The sequence below is a fragment of the Trachemys scripta genome, chromosome 2 (assembly GCF_013100865.1).
Source record: "Trachemys scripta elegans isolate TJP31775 chromosome 2, CAS_Tse_1.0, whole genome shotgun sequence".
NCBI classification, from domain to species: domain Eukaryota; kingdom Metazoa; phylum Chordata; order Testudines; family Emydidae; genus Trachemys; species Trachemys scripta.
Window position 1 is genome coordinate 235,985,722 of NC_048299.1, and position 19,284 is coordinate 236,005,005.

At 42.3% G+C, this 19,284-nt stretch overlaps 1 protein-coding gene across 2 annotated transcripts in view; it reads left to right on the forward strand.

Annotated features, from left to right (window-relative positions):
* Positions 1 to 19,284, forward strand: part of WWP1 (WW domain containing E3 ubiquitin protein ligase 1) — a gene marked incomplete in the record, with an annotated part of 149,162 nt that overhangs the window by 18,366 nt on the left and 111,512 nt on the right. For both annotated transcript variants that reach the window (XM_034763223.1, XM_034763224.1), the window contains 1 exon segment: positions 9,815 to 9,905. In XM_034763223.1, coding sequence (XP_034619114.1) covers positions 9,815 to 9,905 — 91 coding nt within the window.

Here is a 19,284-nt window from a genome sequence, read left to right on the forward strand (position 1 = left end):
ACATCAACACTGACACCGGTACAACAACTTGAGTTTATTGGGCCCCAGCTAGATGCTATAAAGGCCAGAACCTTCCTCACAGCTCACAGATTTTCCATAATAGTCAATTTCATTTCCACTGTGAGGACCAGAATTTGCCTACGGTTGTTGCTAGGTCATATGACGGTGACCACATTTTTGGTAAAACTTGCCAGATTACATATGTGCTGCCTCCAGGAATGGCTACGAACAGTGTACAAACCCCACAGACACAGCCTGAATAAACAGCTATCGATACCAATCAAGGTCAAGGACTTCTTACACTGGTAGACACAACCCCAGAATATCTTCATGAGGGTTCCCTTCCTTCAACCATGATGATCCTTGATATTTATGACTGATGCCTCCCTAATAGGTTGGGGAGCACATCTACAGACCTACATGGTACAGGGCAAGTGGTCCCCTTTGGAATTCACATTGCACGTCAACCTCCTAGAATTATGTGCAGTCTGCAACACATTCCTATGCTTTCTACCAATAATTGGACAAAATACCATAAGGGTAATGATGGACAACATCGCTTGCATGTTTTATATCAACAGACGGGGGGAGTGAGGTCTCAATTTCTGTGTACAGAAGCACTAAAATTGTGGAACTGGTGCATCCAACATGGTATCAACACCTCGGCTGTATACCTACCTTGACACCAGAACACCACAGCAACTCACTGAGCAGGAAGTTCTCAAAGAACATGAGTACAAGATAGACACAAGAGCCCTACCGCACATATTCAATCACTGGGGATTCCCCAACATAGATTTCTTTGCCACACCAAAGAACGCCAGATGCCCACAGTTCTGCTCAAGCGTGGGTCTAGGTCACCAATCTCTGGGGAACTCCTTCCTCATTTCATGGGATGCACCTCTCCTCTATGCCTTTCCACCATTTCCCCTACTATTCAAAGAGTTTCACAGGATACTAGTTGAACAAGCCAGAGTCATTCTCATAGCCCCAACGTGGTCACGACAAATATGGTATCCTTACCTCTTACACCTGGTGGTCTGTCCACCAGTCACCCTACAGTTGGTGCCCTACCTCCTATCACAGGATGCAGGCCAAATTGTCCACTGAGATCTAAAACTCCACCTGAAGGCATGACTCCTTCATGGTTCCAGGATACGGAGATGATTTGTTACGAAGAGGTAAAGGAGATTCTTTTAAATATCTGGTGTTCAACAACGTGCTATACTTACCTACATAAATGGAAAAGATTCTGGACTTGGTGTGACACAAAACATGTCTTAGCAATGAGAGCTCCTTTGCCACTCATCCTGGATTACACCCTGGAGCTAAAAAGATCAGGACTATCCGCAAACTCCATTTGTGTATGTTTGGCCGCCATTACTGCATTCCACTCTAAGATAGATGGTCATTCGGTATTCACCTACCCAATGACAAAAAGTTTCCCTAAGGGCCTTCAGACTCTTTACCCTGAGGTACGAGATCCCACCCTATCTTGGGATCTCAGCCTAATTTTACGCTCTGCCCACCATTTGAATCTATGGCGACTTGCTCTTACATACATCTATCCATGAAAACAACTTTTCTCATAGTCATCACATCTGCCCAACAGGTAGGAGAAATAGGTGCCCTCATGGTGTCCTCTGTACAAAATAGGTGCCCTCTGAACAAAATCTTTTACAAAGATAAAGTCAAGTTACGAACACGCTCAAAGTTTTTACCCAAGGTACCATCCTCCTCTCCATCTAAACCAACCTATCCACCTTCCCTCCTTCTTCTCTAAATCACATGGCAACCAGTATGAGGCCATGCTACACACCTTAGATGTAAGACGACCACCAGCCTTTTACATAGACAGAACTAAATCATTCAGAGGGTTGCTACACTTATTCCTTTCTATTGCTGAAAGATCAAAGGGATCAGCCGTATCCAAACAATGTTTGTCAAAATGGATCTTGGACTGCATCCATTTTTGCTACCAATAACACAAACTTCGGCCCCTACCTGGAACTTGTATGCATTCCACTTGCTTGCTGTCTACCTCAATAGCTTTTCTAAATAATGTGTCAATTATTGATATTTATAAGGTGGCCACCTGGAGGTCCACAGACACCTTTAGTCAACATTATACGATCACACACGACGCAGCATCAGATGCCCTACTGGGACGCACTGTCCTGTCCTTAGCAGATGGCACTCCAAAGCACCAGCCTTCCATCTAGGAGTACTGCTCTACAGTCACCTACAGTGAAGCACTCATGGGGACACTGCTTGAAGAGAGGGTTGCTCACCCTGTGCAGTAACTGAGGTCCTTTGAGATGTGTGTCCCTATGGGTGCTCCACTACCCCAATGGGCAATGCTACTGAATGCTGATCCCAGGCACATGGACGCTACCACACCTACATTGGGACCCTCTCTTCAGTTGTCTTAGCATGAATGGCTGTGACCCCAGGAGGGAGAGGAGGCCAGCTATTTATTACATTCTCCATAGCCCCCAAACTTGATACCAAGCTATGATTTTGTGAGAAACCATTTGCCCTAAGCCATATGAGGTCCCATCTGAGCTCCCTCTCCCAAAAGACTGAAATCAGTCAGGCAGATGAGTAAATCTGCTATCAAAGGTATGCCTTTGAAGAGGTAATGGGTACTCTCGACCGCTGAATGGACCACACCTCCACAGGAATTGTTAAATAGGTGGTCCTCATCCTGAGTCTGGTTGTTGTAAATCCTGTTGTGGAAGTTATGAAGAGGCAGAGATGGAGCACTGATCGCCATGGGGACTGTTTCCATACAATTGAAGTCATTGGTATGGTGATGAAGAATTGCTTGATGAAGACTGGACAATCGAGATGCTAAAGGAGCACTTAAGTACAATAAGGCCATTGCGGAGAAACTAAATGAATTCTTTGCATCGGTCTTCATGGCTGAGGTTGTGAGGGAGATTCCCAAACCTGAGCTATCATTTTTAGGTGACAAATCTGAGGAATTGTCCCAGATTGAGGTGTCATTAGAGGAGGTTTTGGAACAAATTGATAAACTAAACAGTAATAAGGTACCAGGGCAAGTTGGTATTCACCCTAGAGTTCTGAAGAAATTCAAATGTGAAATTGCAGAACTACTAACTGTAGTCTGTAACCTATCATTTAAATCAGCTTCTGTACCAAATGACTGGAGGATAGCTAATGTGACGCCAATTTTTTAAAAGGCTCCAGCGGTGATCCTGGCAATTACAGGCTGGTAAGCCTGACTTTAGTACTGGGCAAGCTGGTTGAAACTATAGTAAAGAACAAGATTGTCAGACACACAGATGAACATAATTTGTTGGGGAAGAGTCAACATGGTTTTTGTAAAGGGAAATCATGCCTCACCAGTCTACTAGAATTCTTTGAGGGGGTCAACAAGCATGTGGACAAGGGGGATCCAGTGGATATAGTGTACTTAGATTTTCAGAAAGCCTTTGACAAGATCCCTCACCAAAGACTCCTAAGCAAAGTAAGCTGTCATGGGATAAGAGGGAAGGTCCTCTCATGGATTGGTAACTGATTAAAAGATAGGAAACAAAGAGTAGGAATATATGGTCAGTTTTCAGAATGGAGAGAGGTAAATAGTGGTGTCCCACAGGGGTCTGTACTGGGACCAGTCCTATTCAATATATTCATAAATGATTTGGAAAAAGATCCCCCTTACAGTGAGGTGGCAAAATTTGCAGATGATACAAAACTACTCAAGATAGTTAAGTCCCAGGTAGACTGTGAAGCTCTACAAAAGAATCTCTCAAAACTAGGTGACTGGGCAGCAAAATGGTAGATGAAATTCAATGTTGATAAATACAAAGTAATGCACATTGGAAAACATAATTCCAACTATACATATAAAATGATGGGGTCTAAATTAGCTGTTACCTCTGAAGAAACAGCTATTGTGGATAGTTCTCTGAAAACATCAACTCAATGTGCAGTGGCAGTCAAAAAAGTGAACAGAATGTTGGGAATCATTAGGAAAAGAATAGATAAGACAGAAAATATCATATTTCCTCTATATAAATCCATGGTACGCCCATATTTTATATACTGTGTGCAGATGTGGTCACCCATCTGAAAAAAGATATATTGGAAAAGGTTCAGAAAAGGGCTTAGGGGTATGGAATGGCTTAATAGGGGAGAGATTGAGAGGCGAGATTAATAAAATGGGACTTTTCAGCTTGGAAAAGAAATGACTAAGGGGGATCTGATTGAGGTCTATAAAATCATGAATGGTGTGGAAAAAGTAAATAAGAAAGTGTTGTTTATTCCTTCTCATACAGAAGAACTAGGGGTCACCAAATGAAATTAATAGGCAGCAGGTTTAAAACAAACAAAAGGAAGTATTTCTTCACACAACGCACAGTCAACCTGTGGAACTCCTTGCCAGAGGATGTTGTGAAGGCCAAGACTATAATGGGGTTCAAGAAAGAACTAGATAAATTAATGGAGGATTAATGGCTATTAGCCCGGATGGGCAAGGATGGTGTTTGTGTTTGCCAGAAGCTGTGAATGCGCGACAGGGAATGGATCACTTGATAATTACCTGTTCTGTTCATTCCCTGTGGGGCACCTGGCATTGGCCACTGTCCGAAGACAGGATACTGGTCTAGATGGACTTTTGGTCTGACCCAGTATGACCATTCTTATATCTTATGTCTTATGAAGTGAATGGTTGTTTTTAACTGCAGAGTATAGGAAATGTTGATGAAAATGAATGTATGGGAAATTGAAAAAAAGCCTTCTTAAGATATATGGGGTATAAAAAATCTAGGTGGGTAACTTCTTGGATTCTTGCTCCAAATTAGATTCTGAACCCTGCTGCTTGTTGCCATTAGAAGTGTGATGCTTTCTCCCTGGAGCAAGCAAGAGAGTCAGAAGCAGATTTTGCATGACAAAAATTAAAGCGGGAGTCTTTCCTTCAGTCTGAATCCAAAAATAGTCCACTGTAAGTTTGTGCAGTGACAGAAACATTCCTGAATCAGTCAACATTCTCCACAGACTGTCCTCCCCCCACCCCCATTTCTATTTTATTTCCAGTGACTGTTCCAAGAAAATATGAACAACCTGCCTGGAGACACAATAGCTAAAGAGCTCTTTCTTGTCAGAAGCCAAGCTGTTGTGGAAGGTCTCCCAAGTTGAAACAAAGTACCTGGGTCTAAGTGGTCATCTGAGACCAGATGCTCCTCCTAATAGGATCAGCTTTGATCATTTGCAACAAAATTGAGAACCATATTGTTCTAGGTCAATGTGGAGATTTTAGGATAAAACCTTTTTCTTCTGAGCTGTACCAGCACTCTTGTTACCAGAAGACTTGGAGGAAAGGCATAAAGAATCCTCCTTCTCCAGTAGCTGAGAAGGCATCCCTTGCTCATATGATCTGTTCTCAGAGCCATAAACAAAAGACCAACAGACCCCTTTGTATGTTGCTGGTGAACTAGGCTAGTGGTCACTACTGGAGAAAGATGTGATCTGTGCCTCACTGATCTAAAGATAGGCACTCATGAAAATATATCATAAGTTGGCCAAGTCTTTCTGTTGTTGTTCTTTCTGTCCAGGTACATGGTAAGTAGAAATGTCATGTAGGACAGATGATTCCAGACAGAAAAGGCAGTATCTGGAGCCATCCTGCTTGTTTAAAGAAAACACGTCTGTCTGAACCATAGTCACTTTTCAGGATGTTAGGGCCCTGAAAGTTTTTGATACGCATAGCACTGCCAGGGAATGGTAATCTGAATTGGGCTAGTTACAAGGATATAGGAAACTTCCTTCGCATGTGCACTGGATTATGTACAGCTGATTCTGGAGAAATCAAGTTTGAATCCTTCATTATTACAGGATGACTGGCTCCTTTAAGTAAAGCAGGTCTAGCGTCCCTGTGCCAGAACAGGGGCTCCAAGTTTGGCCAATTACATGGGTGGGGCAACACCTGGGGCTATAAAGGATGAGGGAGAATTAGAGAGGGGAGAGGTCCCTGAAGAAATCTGTAGGAGGTCTCAGGCTGGAGGGGGTGAAAGCAGAGTTAATTGCCTGCTGATTTTCCAGATAGAGTTGAGGGCCAGAGTGGGCTGAAGGCAGGAGCAGCAAAGGAGCTTACTCACTGATATCTCCATGCTGGAGAGCTGGAACCAGAGGAACATAAGGCTGAGGGCCAGGGAACAGTAGTAGGGCCTACCTGCTGGCCAGTCTGATATGAGAAGTTAGTGGAACAGGGAGAGTAATGAATATTCCTGTGATGAGAATGAATTTCCAGCAGAGAGGCGGGATAGAGTTATGGCTGGGAAGAGTGGGGTTGCACTCCAGCAGGAAGAGCTGGGGTACCTGTTCTGGGAGAAGGATGGGAGAGGATCAAAGAAAAGTGAAATATAGTGAAAGATGCTGGAGTGTGGTATGTTACATCAATGGATTAGATGTCATGGATTTTTAAGGACTATATCCATGGAGGTGATAAATGGACTGTTTTGGGGGACTTTTGTTACTTAATGTTTGCTCTACATTTTTAGTAATAAACCAGCCCCAAGGAGGAGTGTTGTTGAGGGAATAAAGCTTTTTTGTGGAGTTGTTAGGGGCTCGAGGGGGGGGGGGGGGTGGGGAAAGTAGGACAGCATCACAATGGGCATTAGGGTGCCCAGCCATGAGGGGGCATTTGGAGATGAGGGAATTGTTCTCTCATAAAATATTGGACATGTCCAGTGTCGTCAAAAGTTGGATGGAAGAAATTTGAAAGTTCATCACTATCCTGTGCATTGTCCCCTGGATTGCTATGTCAGAGACCACAGGGTGAAAATGACCCATGTGTGATGTGAAAGTCCATGTATTGCTTCCATTGGGTTTCAGTCCAAGGTTGTCTCATGTAGAGATGTACTATGAATACAGCTGTGGCCATAGGCCCAAGATTCCTATTCAGTCCAGGAGAAATACTGAAGTGAGAAGCCCAGATCCCTGGTTACCCCTAGCTGCTGAGAAGGGAGAGTATATTGAGATTTGAATCAGGATGCTGTTCCTGGACCTTATTTAGAGGCTTAGCTACTATGAAGAGGGCATTGGGGAAAGGGACCTGTGTCTCAATGTCCTGGCTTCTGTTAGGATGTGGGGTAGGAGGAGGAAAAAGAAGTTGTTTTTACTACTCTACTCAGTCCCCATCCTCCTCTGTTATCAGTCAAAGCGATAAGCAGCAGGGCCATTCGGACGGTACTGTCTGCAGACTCAGGAAAATGCTATGTTGTATATTGTCTGCATCTATAAAGGCTAGATAATTTACATTTAAAAGTTTGCACAAATTGATATTTAGGCCCACTTCGCCAGCTGAATTCCCACTTACAAGTTGATTCTTCAAGCCATGAATTTCACGACTGATTTTCTGGCTCTCCTGCTAGTAGTTAACTTTTATTAATTACCCCTTTAGATCTGAAAACTTACTTCTAAATCCTCCAGACTTTTTTTTGTGTGGTGTTGATTCCTGGACACCTGTTTCAAGATTATTTTAAATATAATTACCATTTTTATTATTGGTAATTCTCATAGCTAAGGTTCCCCATGTGTTTCTGTTAAGAAGGGACATTTTCGATTGCTTATAAATTTCCCAGTTTTATCTTTGTAGTTGAAAGTTGGTATGATTACTTTGGAGTCAAAGTATGATTTTTTTTTTTTCATAAAATGTCATCAAATAGTTGATCCATTATTTTCTAGCATGGAAGGAGTGAAAAAAGTGCAGTTTTTCGTGCGCGCGCGCGTGTGTGTGTGTGAGTGAAGACTTAGCACCTTAGGTGGAGACAGAAAAGTGGCAGCAACTTAGAACCTTACTTGATTTGATTTAATGAAATACGTTTTTTAAAACTTCATGGCATGTACACTGACTTATATCTGATAAAATTATCTGTGTTTTATAAGTAATGCACATGCATTCAAATATAAACTGAGATGATATGCGCAGATACATAATGATGAAGAGTAGGGTTCAGAAGGAGTTCTGGCTGTTTGCATGGTATAGATGAAGGTGGATATGGCTTCTTTACATACAGCAGGTGAGCATACATTTGGAGGAAGCACAGCCTTTCATAACACATCATAGGACAATTGCGGTATGTGAGGCAGGTGCACAGTAGGTTTAAAATGTTTTTTACGTAAATTCATTTTTCGTTTTAAAAGTAAACCTGTTTAATTTTACATTGGAAAATTATTTACTATAACAAGATACGCTGAGGCCTAAACTAACTATAATATATTTAAAAAAAACAGGAGTACTTGTGGCACCTTAGAGACTAACAAATTTATTAGAGCATAAGCTTTTGTGGACTACAGCCCACTTCTTCGGATGCATACAGAGTGGAATAAATATTGAGGAGATATATATACACACAAACAGAGAGCATAAACAGCTGGGAGTGGTCTTACCAACTCTGAGAGGCCAATTAAGTAAGAGAAAAAAACTTTTGAAGTGATAATCAAGATAGCCCAGTACAGACAGTTTGATAAGAAGTGTGAGAATACTTACAAGGGGAGATAGATTCAATGTTTGTAATGGCTCAGCCATTCCCAGCCCTTATTCAATCCTGAGTTGATTGTGTCTAGTTTGCATATCAATTCCAGCTCAACAGTCTCTCGTTGGAGTCTGTTTTTGAAGTTTTTCTGTTGTAATATAGCCACCCGCAGGTCTGTCATTGAATGACCAGACAGGTTAAAGTGTTCTCCCACTGTTTTTTGAGTATTTTGATTCCTGATGTCAGATTTGTGTCCATTAATTCTTTTGCGGAGAGACTGTCCGGTTTGGCCAATGTACATGGCAGAGGGGCATTGCTGGCACATGATGGCATATATCATATTGGTAGATGTGCAGGTGAACGAGCCCCTGATGGTATGGCTGATGTGATTAGGTCCTATGATGATGTCACTTAAATAGATATGTGGACAGAGTTGGCATCGGGGTTTGTTACAAGGATAGGTTCCTGGGTCAGTGGTTTTGTTCAGTGATGTGTGGTTGCTGGTGAGTATTTGCTTTAGGTTGGGGGGTTGTCTGTAAGCGAGGACAGGTCTGTCTCCCAAGATCTGTGAGAGTAAAGGATCATCTTTCAGGATAGGTTGTAGATCTCTGATGATGCGCTGGAGAGATTTTAGTTGGGGGCTGAAGGTGACAGCTAGTGGTGTTCTGTTATTTTCTTTGTTGGGCCAGGATTTCAATAATTTCCATCCCACCATCAACCTCAGCCTAGATCAATCCACACAAGAGGTCCATTTCCTGGACACTACTGTGCTGATAAGCGATGGTCACATAAATACCACCCTATACCGGAAACCTACTGACCGCTACACTTACCTACATGCCTCCAGCTTCCATCCAGGACACACTACACGATCCATTGTCTACAGCCAAGCTCTAAGATTTAACCACATTTGCTCCAATCCCTCAGATAGAGACAAGCACCTACAAGATCTCTATCAGGCATTCTTAAAACTACAATACCCACCTGCTGAAGTGAAAAAACAGATTGACAGAGCCAGACGAGTACCCAGAAGTCACCTCCTACAAGACAGGCCCAACAAAGAAAATAACAGAACACCACTAGCTGTCACCTTCAGCCCCCAACTAAAACCTCTCCAGCGCATCATCAGAGATCTACAACCTATCCTGAAAGATGATCCTGTTCTGCTATATCTTAGTGACAGAAAGAAGCTCACTGTTTTAGTTTCTCAGTTTATTTTAGTTTATACTTGTGGACAACATGTGAAGTTGGATATTTTTAAGTAAATTACATGGGTATGTGTATAGACATATTAATCTTTTTCTTTTTTATAGGCTAAAGCTTTAGCTTCTGACATGGCCACAGCCTCACCAAGATCTGATACCAGTAACAACCATAATGGAAGATTACAGATGCAAGTAACTAGTAAGTAATAATCTGTGTATTACATATATTAATATGTGGCCATTAGCCCAGAAAGTAGTCTTTTTCATGGTAAACAATCCTTTGTATCATAAAAACTGTGTAACCTTTATTGATATAGACTGAGTTTGAGGGCAGTCTCAGAAAATATTATCCCATGTTACTCAAACTTATTTACTTATTACTAATGTATAAATATCTTGGAAATAATACAAATTAGTTTCACAAGACATTTAAAAAGAAAATCGAGGATAAAAAGAAAAGCATAAAGTATTGTAGTATAAATCAGGATATTTTGATTATTTTTAGCAGGGTTTGTTTACACACTTGTAATGTTCAAAGTATGCTGTCTTTGTGCGGTCAGCAAAAATGAAATGATCATAGAATATCAGGGTTGGAAGGGACTTCAGGAGGTCATCTAGTCCAACCCCCTGCTCAAAGCAGGACCAGTTCCCAACTAAATCATCCCAGTCAGGGCTTTGTCAAGCAAGGCCTTAAAACCTCTAAGAATGCAGATTCCGCCACCTCCCTCGGTAACCCATTCCAGTGCTTCACCATCCTCCTAGTGAAAAAGTTTTTTCTAATATCCAACCTAAACCTCCCCCACTGCAACTTGAGACCATTACTCCTTGTTCTGTCATCTGGTACCATTGAGAACAGTCTAGATCCATCCTCTTTGGAACCCCCTTTCAGGTAATTGAAAGCAGCTATCAAATCCCCCCTCATTCTTCTCTTCTGCATACTAAACAATCCCAGTTCTCTCAGCCTCTCCTCAGAAGTCATGTGCTCCAGCCCCCTAATCATTTTTGTTGCCCTCCGCAGGACTCTTTCCAATTTTTCCACATCCTTGTTGGAGCGTGGGGCCCAAAACTGGACACAGTACTCCAGGTGAGGCCTCACCAATGTCGAATAGAGGGGAATGATCACATTCCTCGATCTGCTGGCAATGCCCCTACTTATACAGCCCCAAATGCCGTTAGCCTTCTTGGCAACAAGAGCACACTGTTGACTCATATCCAGCTTCTTGTCCACTGTAACCCCAGGTCCTTTTCTGCAGAACTGCTTCCTAGCCATTCGGTCCCCAGTCTGTAACAGTGAATGGGATTCTTCCGTCCTAAGTGGAGGACTCTGCACTTGTCCTTGTTGAACCTCATCAGGTTTCTTTTGGCCCAATCCTTTAATTTGTCTAGGACCTTCTGTATCCTATACCTACCCTCCAGCGTGTCCACTCCTCCCAGTTTAGTGTCATCTGTAAACTTGCTGATAGTGCAGTCCATGCCATCCTCCAGATCATTAATGAAGATATTGAACAAAGCTGGCCCCAGGACCAACCCTTGGGGCACTCCATTTGATAACGGCTGCCAACTAGACATGGAGCCATTGATCACTACCCATTGAGCCCGACAATCTAGCCAGCTTTCTATCCACCTTATAGTCCATTCATCCAGCCCATACTTCTTTAACTTGCTGGCAAGAATACTGTGGGAGACCGTATCAAAAGCTTTGCTAAAGTCAAGGAATAACACATCCATTGCTTTCCCCTCATCCACAAACCCAGTTATCTCCTCATAGAAGGCAATTAGGTTAGTCAGGCATGACTTGCCCTTGGTGAATCCATGCTGACTGTTCCTGATCACTTTCCTCTCCTCTAAGTGCTTCAGAATTGATTCCTTGAGGACCTGCTCCATGATTTTTCCAGGGACTGAGGTGAGGCTGACTGGCCTGTAGCTCCCCGGATCCTCCTCCTTCCCTCTTTTAAAGATGGGGACTACATTAGCCTTTTTCAAGTCATCCGGGACCTCCCCCGATCGCCATGAGTTTTCAAAGATAATGGCCAATCACATCCGCCAACTCCTTTAGCACCCTTGGATGCAGCGCATCCGGCCCATGGACTTGTGCTCGTCTAGTTTTTCTAAATAGTCCCGAACCACTTCTTTCTCCACAGAGGGCTGGTCACCTCCTCCCTACACTGTGTTGCCCAGTGCAGCAGTCTGGGAGCTGACCTTGTTTGTGAAGACAGAGGCAAAAAAAGCAGTGAGTACATTAGCTTTTTTCACATCCTCTGTCGCTAGGTTGCCTCCCTCATTCAGTAAGGGGCCCACACTTTCCTTGACTTTCTTCTTGTTGCTAACATACCTGAAGAAACCCTTCTTGTTACTCTTAACATCTCTTGCTAGCTGCAACTCCAAGTGCGATTTGGCCTTCCTGATTTCACTCCTGCGTACCTGAGCAATATTTTTATACTTCTCCCTGGTCATTTGTCCAATCTTCCATTTCTTGTAAGCTTCTTCTTTGCATTTAAGATCAGCAAGGATTTCACTGTTAAGCCAAGCTGGTCGCCTGCCATATTTACTATTCTTTCTACACATCAGGATGTTTTTTTTCCTGCAACCTCAATAAGGATTCTTTAAAATACAGCCAGCTCTCCTGGACTCCTTTCCCCTCATGTTATTCTCCCAGGGGATCCTGCCCATCAGTTCCCTGAAGGAGTCAAAGTCTGCTTTTCTGAAGTCCAGGGTCCATATTCTGCTGCTCTCCTTTCTTCCTTGTGTCAGGATCCTCAACTCAACCATCTCATGGTCACCGTTTCCCAGGTTCCCGTCCACTTTTGCTTCCCCTACTAATTCTTCCCAGTTTGCGAGCAGCAGGTCTAGAAGAGCTCTGCCCCTAGTTGTTTCCTCCAGCACTTGCACCAGGAAATTATCCCCTACACTTTCCAAAAAGTTCCTGGATTGTCTGTGCACCGCTGTATTGCTCTCCCAGCAGATATCAGGGTGATTAAAGTCTCCCATGAGAATCGGCGCCTGCGATCTAGTAACTTCTGCTAGTTGCCAGAAGAAAGCCTCATCCATCTCATCCCCCTGGTTTGATGGTCCATAGCAGACTCCCACCACGACATCACCCTTGTTGCTTACACTTCTAAACTTAATCCAGAGACTCTCAGGTTTTTCTGCAGTTTCATACCGGAGCTCTGAGCAGTCATACTCCTCTCTTACATACAATGCAACTCCCCCACCTTTTCTGCCCTGCCTGTCCTTCCTGAACAGTTTATGATATAGAGACTTGCAATTTTGTTGTTTTGAGAGTGCTTTTTATATGGATTAGCTGTTTTTTTCTGAGGTGGATGAATAGCTATTGTTTGGCTTGTCTTCCTTTGTTTTTTTTGTTCATGTGAAGCATAATTTTAGGCTCATTCCAGGTTTGTGGCCACTCAAAGAAACAATGTGCCATATTTCTGATCCACTCTTAACTAGTTTTAATGGTTCAGGTTTGCTTTAGAAAAGAATGCTTTATGCACATTTTAGAATGAATATTTTTGTGTTGAGTAGGCCTTGGGGAAGAGGCTATGGGGGGCATGGAGTTGGATTATTTGTATTGGGTTCGGAGTGGGGAGAGCAACTGTGGGGAGACGTGTGGAGGAAGCTGGGGTGTATGCAGAATTATGGTGGGAGAAACTGCAGTGAGGAGGATGAGATGGTGATTATAGCATTGTGATATTTATTTGCAGGATATTGAGGCATAACATAGCAAATAAAAAAAGCTTATTTTACTGGACTCAGGTGTAATCTACTCAGGACCGTAATTTAGTCTAATTTGAAAAGTTGCTAGCTTTTGAATTTGTGACATTGCTATAGAACATCATCTCCCAAAACTAAGTGATTGGGCAACAAAATGGCAAATGAAATTTAATGTGGATAAATGTAAAGTAATGCACATTGGAAAAAATAACCCCAACTATACATACAATATGATGGGGGCTAATTTAGCTACAACGAATCAGGAAAAAGATCTTGGCGTCCTCGTGGATAGTTCTCTGAAGATGTCCATGCAGTGTGCAGAGGCGGTCAAAAAAGCAAACAGGATGTTAGGAATCATTAAAAAGGGGATAGAGAATAAAACTGAGAATATATTATTGCCCTTATATAAATCGATGGTACGCCGACATCTTGAATACTGCATACAGATGTGGTCTCCTCATCTCAAAAAAGATATATTGGCACTAGAAAAGCTTCAGAGAAGGGCAACTAAAATGATTAGGGGTTTGGAGAGGGTCCCATATGAGGAGAGAGATCAAAGAGGCTAGGACTCTTCAGCTTGGAAAAGAGGAGACTAAGGGGGGATATGATAGAGGTATATAAAATTATGAGTGATGTGGAGAAAGTAGATAAGGAAAAGTTATTTACTTATTCCCATAATACAAGAACTAGGGGTCACCAAGTGAAATTAATAGGCAGCAGGTTTAAACAATTAATAGGCAGCAGGTTTAAAACAAATAAAAGGAAGAAGTTCTTCACACAGCGCACAGTCAAATTGTGGAACTCCTTACCTGAGGAGGTTGTGAAGGCTAGGACTATAACAGCGTTTAAAAGAGAACTGGATAAATGCATGGTGATTAAGTCCATTAATGGCTATTAGCCACGATGGGTAAGGAATGGTGTCCCTAGCCTCTGTTTGTCAGAGGGTGGAGATGGATGACAGGAGATTAATCACTTGATCATTACCTGTTTAGTTCACTCCCTCTGGGGCACCTGTCATTGGCCACTGTTGGTAGACAGGATACTGGGCTAGATGGACCTTTGGACTGACCCACTATGGCCGTTTTTATGTTATGTTCTCCAATTAATTTAATACATAGAGCATCAGATGAGTTGGAGATCTAAACTTTCTTCGAGCGATTTTTTTCCGTATAGATTCCGTTCTTGGTGCATGAACTTATGATCAGAATATTTTGGCCACCAGTGTCTGTTGGAACTGTCTCTGTGTCCCAAGTGCCCTCATACTTCCTATGGTGAATAAAAATCAATCTTTAAAAAAAATAGATTTTTTAAAATTTAAATTAAAATACTTTTTTTCTTTTCGAAAAATAAACCTCTTTTAAAATTAAATTTGAATTGACAACCTCTCTTAAGGCCTACATTTGTAATCTTTTAAAATCATTTAAATTAAATAAAAATAATATTCAAACAGTACATGTTTGCTGACAAAATTTTAAAGAAGTTCAAATCACTGAACTGGTGGAAGTCACTATGGGATAAGCACCTGGAACTAGAAGAAGGCACCCACTTCTTCTTTGAGAAGCGTCTCTGTGGGTGCTTCACTTGAGGTGAATGTGTGTCCCTGTGCCTTTGATTGGAGAATTTCAGCCGCAGTGGTCGTCTGGGTTGTGCATATACTCTCCCCGTCTCGTGCTGTTGTTGGCACCTATCTAGGGCCATGTGACCAGACTCCCCTCAGTTCCTTCTCAACCATCCTCAGCTTGAGACCGAGCTCCCCACAGTATTAAAATTGATAGTTATCTTTAGGATTAGAATAGTCTTCAGTACGCTTGTTAGATTTAGTTATCCCTTTCTCCCCTTTTCCCTTTCCTTTCCTTCAAGTTTGAATACCCCTTAGGGCTGAACCGCTACAGTTTGGGCCATACCCAGTTCACCAGGCTTTAAGTGCTGTCTTTCCTGCCGGGATGCGATCCTGGTCTCTGACTGACACTCTTAGTGCATCTGGTGCCTAGTTGAGATACACATCTCACAAAAGTGCTCTCATTGCAGCAACTTAAAGGGTCGCGCCAGGAAGGACAGAGCCCTATGTCTTAAACTTATCCTGATGGAGAAGTCCCTGTGCCTGGCATCCAATCCCGGACAGCAGACCCTCTATGGACAATGGTCTCCTAAGACTCCTTCTGAAAGACATTTTTCACCCTCCTCACAGAGGAAGGCTCAATCCCCCAAAAAGGCAGCGAGAAAAAGAGCATCAACCTCCCCTCTTAAAGAGCCACCGAAAAAGAAACTATCTCCGGCTCATTTTATATCCTCGGTACCGACCACACCACAGCTGAGTACATATGAGGCACCGGAATCCTCTGGTACTACATGTACCGTGAAAGCCAGTGGCCTCGAAGTGGAGAGGCAAACAGAAGCCTACCTCTTCTGTCATGGCACCGATGGAGCTGCCTAAAGATGTGGCACCGCTCCACTCTTCACACGCTATGGTGCCACCTTCAGCCTCTCATAGCACAGAGTGCTCCCATGTCAGCCCCTTTTATTTATACTATGTCAAATCATTTAGAAACAGCATTTCAAATTCAAATTTGGCCAATTTTTAACTCCCTGAAGCATCTCCAAGACAATGCCGATAAACTACTGAAAAGAGAACAGAACAACAATAAGAGTTAGGGGAAACCGAATTCAAATAGTGGGAGAGAATATGCTCCCTTCCCTCTCTCAGATTAGAAAGGAAAGGTCTTTACATAAAGGTTGGTAGGGTGGGGCATTTCAGACCTTCATCACAGGAATCCTCTACTGTAATAGAAGAACCTGGTAAAATTTAAAGATTATTCACTATGCTAGAAGAAGTTTAGAAAATACTATTTATGCTACTGATGGCAACAGAGTGCTGGTGACATATAAGAAGTTTCCTAAATAAGTAACTATAGTACTTGTGAGCATGCAGACTTTAAATTCCTGTATTTGGGGTGTTTACACATACTGTTGCCAAAATACAACCTTAGATTCCTAGAAAACAGATTTCGAGTAGGAAGTTTGAATATCTGATAGACGGACAGATCTAGGGGAAAAAAAGGCCAAGTATTTTGATAATTATTCTAAAGAAAAAGTTTATTCCTGGCTGTGGATAAAAAATTATTCGCATTCTACAAGTGCACAAAATTGCTGCCAAAAACTCATTAGGTATACTTGGATATAACCCAAGGATGGACATTAGGTGTCAAAACCAACCCTGCTTCAGATAGCTGAGGTTTTAGAAGTTATATTACAAAGCACAAAAATCATGCTAGTGGACATGCTTTTATACATGAGAGATCAGATTTTATCCCAACAGACTTGAAATTAAATGTCATCTAATAAGTTTTTTTATAAATATCCAAATTGGTCTCCACCAATTTAAAGACAAACAAATTATAAAAATGAGTTTGCTAGTGCTCAGGCAGAGGCTGCTATTGATCAGCTGAACCGTCTGTGAAAAATCTTTCACAGAACGAAGAGTTCTCTTGACTTAAACATATGAGTTTGAAAAACAACTCAAACTTACTTCTGTTAATGCAGGAATTAGAATTCTTATCTATGTGTGTGTTCTTCATATAAATCTTTCAGATTGCTCTGCTCTAGACTACAGACTATGCAAACAGGATTATGGACAGCGGCATATGAAAAAGTCTGTGTTTAATGACCAACTGCAGTCACATGAAAATAAGATTTGTTTTATTTTTCTGTGATTTAAATCCCAACCCCAAACCCTCAATGCCACAGAAATCACAATTCCATCAATAAAGCTGCATTAAGACAGAGATCCCAAGTTTAGACATGGGTCAGGCACAAGCCACTTTTGCAGCTCCTCTACATCCAGTTCTTTTTCTATGGTTGCTAGCAAGGAACCCTTGCTGGTCTTCCCTTCTTTTTTCAGGGCATTTTCAAGAGTATGTTACTGACACTCAAGCTATTTTGGCCCCACGGCCACTGGGAGCTGCGAGCGGCCATACCTGCTGACGCTCAGGAAAACAAAACGACTCAGGACTTGGTAGCGGAGCCCGGAGCTGGAGCGCAGAGCAGCTCTGGAGCAGTGGAACTGCAGGTTTTTGCCTGGAGCTGGAGCGGAGCCAGAGCACAGATCCAAAGCCCTGCGAAGCGTATCGCGGCCCGCCAGGAGCTTACCGTGAACAAGCCGCGAAGCAAGTTTGGGAACCCCTTCTCTAGAGCAGGGGTTCCCAAACTGGGGTTCGTGAACCCCTGGGGGTTCACGAAATGTTACAGGGGGTTCTCGGGGAAAAATTTCCTAATGGCGGACAGAGCTGTCCCTAGGGACCCCGGCACGGGGCCAGCAGCCTGGAGCCCCTGGACTTCCAAGAGCTAAGCAGATCAAAGCAAGCGTATCTATCACACTGAGGAGATTTAAACTTCAAGACTCCTTATAAGAAAAGGAAAGGGAGGTGGATATTTTTTGCTTTTTAAAATTAAATAGGCAGCTAGTATTGTTTTTAAAATTATTAAGAACAAGTTTAAGCTTTGTTGTAACGTGCGTTGTTTGCCTGGACTGCTCAAGACCTGAATGCTTGTGTAGGAGGAACTCTTTGAGTTGGTTTCTTAAATATCTTCATGCTGTTTCACATCTGATACTCCTTGATGAAACCTATGAGCCTTGTCTTATAACAGGCTTATTCAAGTGATACAAGCTACGAAAGTGAGATCTTGGAAGAGTGTTGCCGTTTTCATAATGTAATAAAAATACAGTAATGATAAATAATAATAAATAGTGTGTAATAAGCATGTCATAAAAACAAATATTTCCAAGATCACTGCTTTTATAATTTATACTCAGGTAAAGGAGAAAATCCCTGGAAATATTAATTTTTAGGAGGGGGTTCGCAAGACTTGACATTTTAGTGAAAGGGGTTCACAGGCTGTAAAAGTTTGGGAACCACTGCTGTAGAGGGATTTCTAGGGAATCAGCAACTTGTTTTAAACCTGTTGCCTATTAATTTAATTTGGTGACATCTGGTCCTGGTGACTTATTACTGTCAAATACATCAATCTGTTCCAAAACCTCATCTATTGCTACATCAATCTGGGACTGTTACTCAGATTTGTCACCTACAAAGAATGTCTCATATGTGGGAATCTCCCTCCTGTCATCTGCAGTGAAGACTGATGTAAAGAATTCTGTGATCTGTGTTGTACAGGAGGTCAAATTAGATGATCACAATGGACCCGTCTGGGATTGGAATCTATGAAAGGAGCCTACATTAAAGCTTGTTAAAATTCAGATATAGTCGTAATATGCCAGTGTTGCAGTTCCCACTTTAAAATGGCAAAAAATACGTGCAAATGTGAAAGGGCTGCCCAGGCTCTCTGTACAAGTAAAAATATAATTTTTACAGAATTTTCAGAAGAAAGTATCTTCCCTAGGTTTATTTTTCTAGTGATTCAAGTCTCTGTTTGTAGGGTCAGGCTACATTTCCCCTTATGATATAAGCAAACATAGGAATAAGGGTAGAATTATCAAAAGACACTAAAGGGATTAAGTGTACAACTCTCATTGAAATTCAGTTGAAGCTGGGTGCTTTAGATCCCTTTAGACTCTTTGGAAAATCCCATCCTGAATATTCTGGTGGTAACTGAAACATGCTTCATAGAAATCTGGCACGCTTCACGGTTCTGTGATCCAGGAGTATCTCATGACGGGCCTTCTCTTATTTCCCTTTCCATCAGCTCCAGTCCAACTGCCTCTCACCTATCCTAAGAGAAGGACACACCATAGTGAGAGGGAGCAGAGGAGTGTTATACAGTCCAACAGCTAAAAGTCCTCAACCCTTTTAGCTGAGGATAGGGGTGGTTTGGAGGACCAGCTGAGATATGGGTGGTGGAGGAGGAAG